This window comes from Pan troglodytes, chromosome 1 (genome assembly GCF_028858775.2).
Source record: "Pan troglodytes isolate AG18354 chromosome 1, NHGRI_mPanTro3-v2.0_pri, whole genome shotgun sequence".
NCBI lineage: Eukaryota > Metazoa > Chordata > Mammalia > Primates > Hominidae > Pan > Pan troglodytes.
In genome coordinates, this window is record NC_072398.2 from 131,014,869 (window position 1) to 131,027,612 (window position 12,744).

The 12,744-nt window shown below is 36.2% G+C and overlaps 1 protein-coding gene across 4 annotated transcripts in view; it reads left to right on the forward strand.

Moving 5' to 3' along the window:
• Window positions 1-12,744, forward strand: part of LRRC39 (leucine rich repeat containing 39) — a 30,888-nt gene that overhangs the window by 16,002 nt on the left and 2,142 nt on the right. For all 4 annotated transcript variants that reach the window (XR_001707952.3, XM_063816522.1, XM_063816524.1 and 1 more), the window contains 6 exons: window positions 3,168-3,273; window positions 4,312-4,468; window positions 5,366-5,502; window positions 7,415-7,560; window positions 8,528-8,680; window positions 11,210-11,349. Coding sequence is in view for 3 of the 4 variants with exons in the window: in XM_063816522.1 (XP_063672592.1) it covers window positions 3,168-3,273; window positions 4,312-4,468; window positions 5,366-5,502; window positions 7,415-7,560; window positions 8,528-8,680; window positions 11,210-11,349 (839 nt within the window). In the remaining variant the exon portion in view is untranslated. The remainder of the gene's footprint in view (window positions 1-3,167; window positions 3,274-4,311; window positions 4,469-5,365; window positions 5,503-7,414; window positions 7,561-8,527; window positions 8,681-11,209; window positions 11,350-12,744) is intronic.

Genomic DNA, 12,744 nt, shown 5'->3' on the forward strand with positions numbered 1-12,744 from the left:
TAAAATAAGCAGTTTCACACCTGTAATCCCAGTGCTTTGGGAGGCTGAGGCAGGAGGATTGCTTGAGCTCAGGAGTTCGAGACCAGACTGGGCAACATAGAGACGGCCTTTCTCAATTTTTTTTTTTTTTTTAGAAAAAGCTGTATAGGAATTATAGAATATTTGAGCTGGAAAATACATAGATATCATTTAATTATAATCTCACATTTTATAGGTAAGGCCCACAGATGGGGGATGTCTTGCTCAAGGTAACCAAATTAATAAATCGTATATTCTGGACTTAGATCATAAAAACACAGAACCAGAAAGAATTTAGCGATCTTTACAGAGATGGAAATAGATTTTTCTAATAATAGCCTGACCGTAAACTCAGTAACAACAGAGCTTTTTGTATCTCCAGTGTCTAGTACTTGGCTATAATGGTTACTGGATTAATTCCTTAAGTTAAAGGTCAAGGGATAAGATTCCTAATTTACTTGTTACTAAATCTTGCTCTGAATTTCATTTCTTTCTTAGTAATAATTAATAACCATTAAGCCCATTGTTTGAATAGTTCTATTTTTATAATAAGTAATATAATTGAATAGCTGACATTATACATTTTTTCTTAATTATCCACATCTATGGGAAGCTTAGCTGTTTAGATCAGAAGGCCACACATATCCCACTGCCACAGGGCACCTGTTAGCAGATTAAATTTTAAGCAAGTGATAGATTAAAATACACAGATACTAAGAGAGGTATTTTACAAACCCAAATACTTAAAGACAGCAAATTCAACACTTTGTTTACTTTTGGCTTTCTGTTCATTAAAATAAAATCCTTATTGAAGATCAGTTAATATGCAAAACTGCTAAAATTATGTATTAACTCTCAGAATGTCAAGAGATTTCTGGCAAACAAATATTCAAATTAGTTAAACTTCATGCTTTCAGGACTGCTCATATTTATTATGTATCCTTTTAACAGCCTAAAAATTTCAAAATTTTCAATTCTAAACTTACTCTCTTTTTCATGAGTGAAGAATTTTCTGGGATAGAAATAGCTTTTTGCAAAAGGTTTTCCAGTTTCTTTTCTTTCTTTTTTTTTTTTTTCTGGAGACCGAGTCTCGCTCTGTCACCCAGGCTGGAGTAAAGTGGTGCAATGTTGGCTCACTGCAACCTTTGCATCCCAGGTTCAAGCAATTCTCCTGCCTTATCCTTCCTAGTAGCTGGGACTCCAGGCATGCATCACGACACCCAGCTAATTTTTGTATGTTTAGTAGAGATGGGGTTTCACCATGTTGGCCAGGATGGTCTCGAACTCCACCCGCCTCAGCATTCCAAAACTGCTGGGATTACAGGCGTGAGCCACCGTGCCTGGCCGGTTTTCCAGTTTCTAGTTTGCATTTTTCTAGTTTGAGATCATTCTTATGTTTGCAATAGATCAAAAATCAATAGGAATGTGCTTCAAATGACAAAGATTTTATACATTTTTATATGTAAAAAGTAAACACTAGATAAAATTAACATGTAGTAAGATGAAACTGAATTCTGAAGTTGAACTGTATTCTTTGCAAGCCATTACAAAGTCTATTAAATATCTATAGATTACTCACCAGGAAAACGCAAATCAAACCCACAATCGGATACCATTCGCACCCACTAGATGGCTATAATAAAAAAGAGGGACAATAGCAAATATTGGTGAGGATGTGAATAAATCAGAACCTTGATATGCCACTGGTGGGAATGTAAAATGGTGCAATCATTTTGGAAACAGCTTGGCAGTTTCTGAAAACGTTAAACATAGCCAGGCACAGTGGTTCACGCCTGTAATCCCAGCACTTTGGGTGGCCAAGGCAGGCGGGTTGCTTGAGTTTAGGGGTTTGAGACCAGCCTGGGCAACATGGCAAAACCCTGTCTCCACAAACAATACAAAAATTAGCTGGGCGTGGTGGAGCATGCCTGTAGTCCCAGCTACTCAGGAGGCTGAAGTGGGAAGATAACCTGTGCCTGGGAGGTTGAAGCTGCAGTGAGCCGTGATGGTGCCACTGCACTCCTGCCTGGATGACAGAGCGAGACTTTGTCTCAAAAAAGAAAAATGTTAAACATAAAGTTACCATATAACTCAGCAATTCTACTCCTATGAATATACCCAAGAAAAATGAAAACATGGTCACACAAAAATTTGTACATCAATATTCATAGCAGCATTATTCCAAATAGCCAATAGTGGAATTAACCCAATGTCCATGAGTTGATGAATTGGTAAACAAAATGTGGTAGATCCATACAGTGGAATCATTCTGCCACAAAAAGAAATGAAGTACTAATACATGCTACAGCATGGATGAACTTTGAAAAAAAACGATGCTAAGTGAAAGAAGCAGACACAAAGGCTATATATTGTATGATCACATTTAAATAAAGTGTCCAGGATAGGAAAATCCATATACAAAAAGTAGATTAGTGATTACCAAGAGGTATGAGAGGGAAGAATGGAGAGTGACTGCTCATAGGTATGGAGTTTCCTTTTTGAGTGATAAAATGCTTTGGTATTAGATAGTGATGATAGTTGCACAAATCTGTGAATATACCAAAATTTACTGAATTGTGTACTTAAAAAAGTAATTTTTATAGTATGTGTATCAGACCTCAAAAAAGTTATTAATAAAATCTATAGAGTTATGATACTTTTTAAAAATTTAAAAATAGGGCATTTGTGGTACTAATCATATTTATAATTCTTGCAAAATAAGTTATTGTCTGATTTCCAGGTACCAATAGTCAAATGGTTGTTTTTGATTGGTCATTAAAATATATATCTATAAAAGTGGCTGGGCGCGGTGGCTTACACGTGTAATCCCAACACTTTGGGAGGCTGAGGCTGGTGGATCACAAGGTGAGGAGTTCGAGACCAGCCTGGCCAACACGGTGAAAACCTGTTTCTACTAAAAATACAAAAAATTAGCCGGGTGTGGTGGCGGACGCCTGTAATCCTGGCTACTCGGGAGTCTGAGGCAGGAGAATCACTTGAAACTGGAAGGCGGAGGTTGCAGTGGGCCGAGATCAGGCCACTGCACTCCAGCCTGGGCAAAAGAGCGAAACTCTCTCTCTCAAAAAAAAAAAAAGTGAATGCCACTTATGTAATTGTCTACGAACTAAAATGATTTCCTGGTTTCCTAGGCTAGTGCGGATCTGGGAAGAACGAGTAAGCTTAACCAAGCTAAGAGAAAAGGTCACCAGGGAAGATGGAAGAGTCATTTTGAAGATAGAAAAAGAGGAATGGAAGGTAAGCTTTTATAGAATATTTGATTTTCCACATTTTGCATTTTGTGAGTCAATTGAATGATTCTGAGACTGTGTAATTAAGACTAGAATAGTTAGAAACTAATTTTAATAATACACCAAATGAATTTGAGCAACATGAGCAACTGAAAAGAAACACAACTTCACAATTATTTTGCAAAAGTTCAGTTTGCTTCAACCCTGCCTAAATCTAAATCATTTGTGATATTTCTCCTATTAATCCTTCTTATAGCAACCTCTCATTTCCCATAAAAAAGATAACCATCTGCCTAATAAAAATAATATTGCTTTTCCAAAGAAATGCTCAGTTAAAACTTTATGGAATGGAAATATTAGTATTTTCAGTGGGTCTACCACCTAACTCATATTCTTTCTTCCCCTTACACACAAACTCACAGTTGGTTAATTATATTAGGCATACTCTAATTTTTACAAGAGCTTCTAACCCTTGGGTCAGTGTTTGTTTTTATGTTTTATGTCAGTGTTTGTCAGAGTTAGCTCCTTTATATTTTCTACTGGCTATTTTAGGCTGAAAGGGAAAAGGCAAAGAGTTCAGAATAGTTGAAACTCTTAAAATTCTCAAATTAAAAAATAAATTTTTAAAAATATTCGTATATTTCAAAACAGAAGTGGAAAAGCAGTTTGAATTATTGATTGAAATTATTTTTTTGGATTGTCTCATTTTCAATAACATATATGTACTTTAGGAAAGCCTAATACTGCATAACAGAATCATCAGGACATACTGGTTGTGTGTACATTATTGATCAAAATATTTTTGTTTATTCTATCATGATTGGGGTTTGAAAGTTTAGCCAAAAAAAAAAAAAAGAAAAAGAAAAAAAAAGGAAAGATCTTAAAATCCGGAAGTCACACAAAGCACTTGGAAAAGTAACCCACTAAGGAAAACAAATTCCAAATATTCCAAAGTGCTTGTATAAGTCAAATATCACATTTCAGGGTGGCGTGATACTAAAAAAATTTAAGTAATATACAACGACCATCATTTCTTTTACTGTAGACCCTCCCTTCTTCTCTGCTGAAACTGAATCAACTACAGGAATGGCAACTTCATAGAACTGGTTTGCTGAAAATTCCTGAATTCATTGGAAGATTCCAGAACCTCATTGTGTTAGATTTATCTCGAAACACAATTTCAGAGATACCACCAGGGATTGGTAAGAAAGATTACTTTTATTCCTGTGCTATTTTATCCACCTGCAGATGTGCTTTTTATTAAGATTTTTTTGGATACATGGAATAAAGACCTCTTTATACAGCCCTCAACCTTGAGAATTTTAAACATTTAATCTAAATTGAAGCTTCTAGGGGATTCAAGTTTGTGGATTTACTGAGGTGATTCAAGATGAGATTTCAATGAAAGAAAAGCCTCTTTGGAAATATCCTGTGATTCTCGGAACAATATTGTCGGCTCAGCTATTCCTCTTAGGAAACAACAGGTTGAAGGCAATAAAGCAAAACAAGAAGATTCTTCAAATGGGAAAAAAAAATCCAAATAGAAAATTGCTGAGGATTTTGTGTAGACAAAATGAAAATAGTTTTCGATTTTTTTTTTTTTTTTTTTTTCCTATTGCACGGATAAACTTGTCCCTTGTTTGAAGAAGGGACAGGACACAGACTGGGAAAAGGAAAGACACTAAGAACTCCGAATTTGCCAATACAAAATTGGCAAGTAAGTTATGCTGTAGGCCGGGCGCGGTGGCTCACGCCTGTAATCCCAGCACTTTAGGAGGCCAAGGCAGGCGGATCACGAGGTCAGGAAATCGAGACCGTCCTGGCTAACACGGTGAAACCCCGTCTCTACTAAAAATACAAAAAATTACCTGGGCGCGGTGGCGGGCGCCTGTAGTCCCAGCTACCGGGAGGCTGAGGCAGGAAAATGGCGTGAACCCGGGAGGCGGAGCTTGCAGTGAGCCGAGATAGCGCCACTGCACTCCAGCCTGGGCGACAGAGCAAGACTCCGTCTCAAAAAAAAAAGTTATGCTGTAATACCTTAATAACTATAAAGATTATTTTATATCCAACTCCTCTCTATTGTATATTATTTTTTATAGGACTGCTTACTAGACTTCAGGAACTGATTCTCAGCTACAACAAAATCAAGACTGTCCCCAAGGAACTAAGTAATTGTGCCAGCTTGGAGAAACTAGAACTGGCTGTTAACAGAGATATATGTGATCTTCCACAAGAGGTTAGAAAGACATAAATGCCTATGATTGTATTTTCCATCTGCAGTAGTTGACCACTCAATGTGTGGTTGTTAACAATAATAAAACTAATGAGAAAATTCTATGTATTTCAGAAAAAATATTTAGAGAAAACCATTTCCTTAAGTATAATGCAGGTTTTAATTGGAGAAAGATTTAGTGTAAAAGATACTTCTATTATTATCACAGTACTGACATCATTTGTTAAACTGTGATCTCCTTGAAGGCCAGGGTGAGAGCTGTATTATAGTCTCAGAATTGAGGGCAGAGCCTAGGTTGTAGTGATTACTTAAATGCTTTTTGAATTAATAAATGGTTATCATAAAGCACAGACAATGTGGTGATAGCAATGGGACTGGAATGCCTCCAAACTTTGATTTGGTATGATGTCTTGTTATTGGTCAAACCAAATTGATCATATAAAAATAAAGACATTTGTATTACTTTTTGAAAATATTTAATGCTCTTAGAATCAGTGAAGAAGTTTCCATGGTGCTTTGGCTTTGAAAACAATGACTTTACAAGATAAAAGTTAAGAAAAATAATAAAAAAGTTATTCCCTTCTCCCACTTTATCTTAATTAGTATATCAGACTTTTCTTCCAAACCAGCAAACTTGTCACCAACAATTGTCGCTCTTGCAAATAAAACACAGTATATACGTATACATTATATCTTCTAATAGTTCAATTTAATGAAATGTATACCCTTGTGTATTAGTCTGTTCTGACACTGCTGATAAGGACATACTCAAGACTGGGTAACTAATAAAGAAAAAGAGGTTTAATGGACTCAGTTTCACGTGGCTGGGGAGACCTCACAATCATGGCAGAAGGCAAAAGGCATGTCTTATATGGTGGGAAGAGAGAATGAGAACCAAATGCAAAGGGAAACCCCTTATAAAACCATCAGATCTCATGAGGCTTATTCACTACCATGAGAACAGTAAGGGGGAAACCATCGCCATGATTCAATTGCCTCCCACCAGGTCCCTCCCACAACACATGGGAATTATGGGAGGTACAATTCAAGATGAAATTTGGGTGGGGACACAGCCAAACCATATCACTTTGCATACAATAAAAATGATAATCATATGGATAATTTCTTACACATACAAGAGGGCCAATAAATATTTTATTTCTAACTCATGTGTTTTTGTTTCTGGGTTGGCTCCGTCATTATAAAAGCTATGTGATTTTGTACAGTCTATAAACCAGTCTTTTTTTTTGAGACAGAGTCTCACCTTTTGCCCAGGTTGGAGTACAGTGGTGTGATTCTGGCTCACTGCAGCCTCAACCTCCTGGGCCCAAGCAATTCTCCCACTTCAGCCTCCTAAGTAGCTGGGACCACAGTCGTGTGCCACCATGCCCAGCTAATTTTTAAAGTATTTTGTAGAGACAGGGTCTCGCTATGTTGCCCAGGCTGGTCTCAAACTCCTGGACTGAAGTGATCCTCCTAACTACCAAATTGCCTAGCAAAATGCTAGGATTATAGGCATGAGCTACCCCTTTCCTCCACCACTATTATTTGGAAGTTAAATGTTGAGTTTTCCCATACAATTCTCAACTACTGGATCAAAGGAAAACATGATAATGGGTGCTTACTCTCAGGGAAAAAAAGGTTTTGCCAGGCACATTCTATAAACCCTGAAACCAGGTTATTATGAAAGATAAATTTTCTTCAAATAGATGAACTTTCTATGAGAGTCTTCCACTTCCCTGGAGGTCATTTAGCTTTATATTTATTTTTAATTTGTTGCGGACTAATATGACTAAATAAAGCCCAAGTAAAATGTGAATATTCCTGGATGTGAAATATCTCCTTTACCAATGTGAGTCTTTTAGTAGTTTACATTGTGGACATTTATTTTGAAAAACCTTGCTTTCTTCTTCAGCTCAGCAATCTGCTAAAACTTACTCACCTTGATCTGAGTATGAACCATTTTACTACAATCCCTCTTGCTGTGTTGAACATGCCTGCCCTTGAGTGGCTGGACATGGGAAGCAACAAACTTGAACAACTTCCTGATACTATAGAAAGGTAAAAGAAATAACTCTTTATGCTAATGATAAAAGTCTTGAAACCTCTTATGAAAAATAACCAAGCAAGACAAATGGGATCTCAAGCATAATCAATCACAATAGGTCCAACTAGTTTGAAATACACTGTTTTAACAGAATATTTTCATTTGTTCCAAGTAAGTAAAAGGGTTTGGGAAGAAGAAAAAACTGGCTTTTTTCAAGTGATCCACCTACCTCAGCCTCCCAGAGTTCTGGGATTACATGCATGAGCCACCTGGCCTGGCCAAAAGTGGCTGACTTTGAGAAATTAACAAGAATATGCCACAATAACCACCTTGCTTAGTATATGCCAAGCACTTCTATGCACTTTACAAGTGGATGAAGAAACTAATGACAGAGATGTTAGCTAACTTGCTCAAGTTAGTAAGTGGGCAAGCTAGGATTTGAACCTAGACAGCCTGGCCCCAGAGTCCATGATGTTACGCATTATGCATACTGCTTTGCTATAAATGGGCATATTCATCATTTGATTGTTCTCTTAAGACTCTGTCTCAGATTAGGTAACATTTACAGTAGTTCTTCTTCAAGAAATCCTATGAGAATAGTGAAAGAATTCTAGAATATGTTGATTTCATTTCTATTGCCATATGACATGAGAGTTATACTGTAGAGATGAACTTCCTGATGTGGTTTCTCTAATAACCAGGTAATGTGATGTCAGTTAACTCAATAAGTATACTGGTTAAAGATGCTGTAAAAGACAACATTTGATTTTTAACATAAGAACCAAAGGCTGGGTGCAGTGGCTCACGCCTGTAATCCCAGCACTTTAGGAGGCTGAGGGGGGAGAATAGCCTGAGCTCAGGAGTTTGAGACCATCCTGGACAACATGATAAAACCCCTACCTCTTAAAATTATTTGTTAAAACTCCAAAACCAATATTTTCATATTATATGTAATTAATTGTAGAAATCTTAATTTTTCAGAATGCAAAATCTACATACGTTATGGCTGCAACGAAATGAAATAACATGCTTGCCTCAAACAATCAGCAATATGAAAAATCTGGGTACTCTTGTTCTCAGCAACAATAAACTGCAAGATATTCCAGTATGCATGGAAGAAATGGCAAATCTGAGGTAAAAAGTTGTAGGCACAAAACTGAAAAACCTTGCTTTCTTTCTGGCTACAGAAAAAAGTACTGTAGAGAGATTGTTATTAATAAATTTCAGTTGTTATTTATATGAATGGATATCTTAAAAATCTTTTCCAATGTTGAAATTCTATAATTTGATGAATAGGATTCATATAACACTGGTCTATTCAAGAAAGAATCCTTAAAACTAAAGCAGTTTGGGATTTATCACCTTTAAGAAATGTCTTCCATTTTAGATGTTTATCAAAGGTCTTTTATGGGGAAGAAAGTAAATGTATGAAATAATAAATGTGTGACCTTTATGGATAATGTTGGCTCTGAACAAACTTTTGAAAACTTGGTTGACAAAATTTTGAATCAACTGAAAAAAAGCATGACTTGAAATCTCTGAATGCCTTGGTTCTCAGTATTATCATTCTTCATTGAATTTGTTTCTTATTAAAATATGTAGTTTTTAAGACTTTTTTTTCTCACAGTATTATGTAATTTTTTAGCATGGGTAGATGGGACTGTCACTTGTATGTTATCATACAGCTGACAAGTATTTTTGTCTTTTGTTTATTATCTTAGTTTCATGCTATGTATGTACCATAACCAACCTATTGCCTATGAGAAACATGTAAGATAAAATATTTACAGCCATTGTTACAAGTTTATAGTGTATTTTTCTATCTTGTTTTATATGTATGTTACATAACATTCAAAAGGAATTTTTTTTCTTGAGAAAAGGATACAAAATGCAAAATCCACAATTTTGATAACTGAAAATTGCCAGTTGTTTTGCAGTACTTTATTATATTGGGTGTCTTGTCTCTTTTGGGCTTCTAGTTAGCTAATGAATGAATACATTAGACATTTTTGGGTTTTAGTTGGGATTTTACATAGCTTGCATTTTAATTCTTTGGTTCTTCGCTGTTTGTATTAACCCATAGCATTATTTTAATAAATGTTATAATACCAACCTAAAAAAAAAAAGAAATGTCCTCTGTTGATGACATTTTCATGAAAATTATACAGCTAAAAAAACTTCACTCACAACATAAAAATCAAAAGCGTAAAAGTGTTTATTTCCTAAATAAGCACAAAGGGACACAATTATGTTATTGATAGCAGATATATTAGTCGGGAGTGGTGGTGCATGCCTATAACAGCTACTCGGGAGGCTGAGGCTAGAGGATCGCTTGAGCCCAGGAGTTCGAGGTTGCAGTGAGCCAAGATTGCGCCACTGTACTCCAGCTTGGGAAACAGAGACCATTTCTTAAAAACAAAACAAAAACAAACAAACAAACAAAAAGCCACTAGATATAACTTTTTACTAAGTACTATCAAAACTCTGTCAAGCATTCTTTCTTTTTAAAAATTATTTTAGATTATTTTAGGTTGCTTGTATGTCTTCTTTTGGGAAATGTCTGTTCATGTCCTTTGCCTGCTTGTGGGGTTGGTTTTTTTCTTGTTGAGTTGAGTTCTTTGTAGATTCTGGATATTAGTTGTCAGATGTATAATTTACATATATTTTCTCCCATTCTATAGGTTGTCTATTAACTGTTGATTATTACTTTTGCTGTGCAGAAGTTTTTCTAATTAAATCTCATTTGTCTATTTTTGGTTTTGTTATGTTTGCTTTTGAGGTCTTCATCATAAATTCTTTGCCTAGACCAATGTCCAGAAGAGTTTTTCCTAGGATTTCTTCTAGGATTTTTACTGTTTCAGATGTGACATTTAAGTTTTAACCCATCTTGAACGCTCCCTCAAGTATTTTTCTTCCAAAGCTTAATCTTCTGACAAATGAGAATAAGAGAATACCCACTAAAACCCAAAACTTCCATAACAAAATAATTCATTTATTCACTTGTTCAGCAACTACCTGCCTTGTACTGGATAGTGAAGACACAATGATAAGTAAGATGGAGGTATATAAAATATGCAGAAACTAAGTTCATAGCACTAATTTTATATTTATGTTAAAATTGCTCTTAGAAGTTAAGCTGTATTGCATTAAATATATGCTGTAGGCCAGATGTGGTGGCTCACACCTGTAATCCCAGTACTTTAGGAGGCTGAGGCAGGCAGATCACTTGAGGCCAGGAGTTCGAGACCAGCCTGGCCAATATGGCAAAACCCTGTCTCTACTAAAAATGCAAAAATTGGCCGGGCGTCATGGTGTGCACCTCTAGTCCCAGCTACTTGGGAGGCTGAAGCACAAGAATCACTTGAACCCGGGAGGTGGAGGGTGCCATGAGTCCAGATCGTGCCACTACACTCCAGCCTATGCAACTAGACTAACAGTTGCTTTTATAAGCTTTGAAAGTAAGTTGTCTAAAGCTAGTGTTTTTTTTCTCTTAGGAAAAAAACATAAGATTCTTGAGATATATCACATCTCACCAAGTTGTTCAGTTATTGAAACCAGTTAAAAACGAGTAATTTAGTATATTATCATTTGACCTTTCTCCAGGGAAATAAATGTACACTTCCATGACACCTATAAAAATACTGTTTTTTGATGAACTTCTAGGTTTGTCAACTTCAGAGACAACCCACTGAAATTGGAAGTATCACTTCCTCCCAGTGAAGGCACAGATGAAGAAGAGGAACGGGAATTATTTGGCCTTCAGTTTATGCACACATACATACAAGAGTCACGGAGAAGAGCAGGTATAAGATTTGTATATAACACAGATTAAATGTTCTTTTTTGGTAGAGTAATGTGTATATCACTAACTGCTGCCTTTTGATTAATTCCTTTATGTATTTCTCATTCCATCTTAAGTTTTCTGTCAAATTCTGTTCTCTTAGTCAATATTGTGGGAAGAAAAAAAGTGAAATAGAGAGAGAGGTTTTAAAGATATTCAAAGTCTTTCAAGTGGGGGAAGGAAATAAATCCTTTGGCTAAGCATCTGAAGTAAAACCAAGTGAGTGAAGACATGATTCTTAAAGCTTTGCTACCTCATTCTACCAGCTTGCCACACAAAGCAGTTTGACCATGAACTGACCTTCCCTGTCACTCCATAAATAGAAAAAAAAATTTACCTAGGGATGAAAAATATTAAGAGAACACAGTTTTTGTTTGTTTGTTTGTTTTTTTAAAGAGATGAGGTCTTACTATGTTGCCCAGGCTGGAGTGCAGTGGCTATTCAAAGGCACAATCATAGCTCACTGTAGCCTTGAACTCCTGGGCTCAAGAGATCATCCGACCTCAGCCTCTGGAGTAACTGGGGCTATCAGTGCATGCCACCACGTCTGGCTGAGAACACAGATTTTAATCAACAAAGTGAGGTTTTGATATAGAGATTTCAATCACTTAGTCTCTGATAATTAATTAAGGAGGGCCTTTAAGCCAAACCAAGATCAGGGGAAGAGGACAAAGTGCACAATTATTTGTTAATAAAAACAATGAAACAATAGTAACAGAAATCATAGTCTTATAATTTTAAAATGTTGAGTTTTTAACTTAAAAGGTAGATTTTAGTTCAACTTAATTCAACAACTAGTTTGAAAAATGAATATAACTGAGAAGACAATGACAGAGTTTTTCAGCTAAAGGAAATAATTTTTACTAACATTCAGTGGAGGATGTTTAGGAAATGGTGATTACATTTATTGCAGCAAGGTCATAGAAGCAATGACATGGAGACAGACTGGGGGAAGACAGGCAAAAAAGTCATAATTGTGACCTAGTTTTGGAAAGCAGAGAATATATAAAGACGATTACGAGACAGAATTGGTAATTGAATGAAGATGAGAAAAGGGAGTTTACAATGAATGTTTTTGGTTTAGAGGGCAGCTGGATAGATGGTGGTGCTAAGATGGAGAATGAAGTACAGAAGATGGGTTGGCGAATAGAATCAGGTGGTAGAGGCAGAAGATGATTTCTAATTTTGGCAGTTTTTTTTTTTTTTTTTTTTTTTTTTTTTTTTTTGAGGAGTTTCTCTCTGGTTGCCCAGGCTGGAGTCCAATGGTGCAATCTCGGCTCACTTGGCAACTTTCGCCTCCCAGGTTCAAGTGATTCTCCTGCCTCAGCCTCCTGAGTAGCTTACAGGCATGCACCAC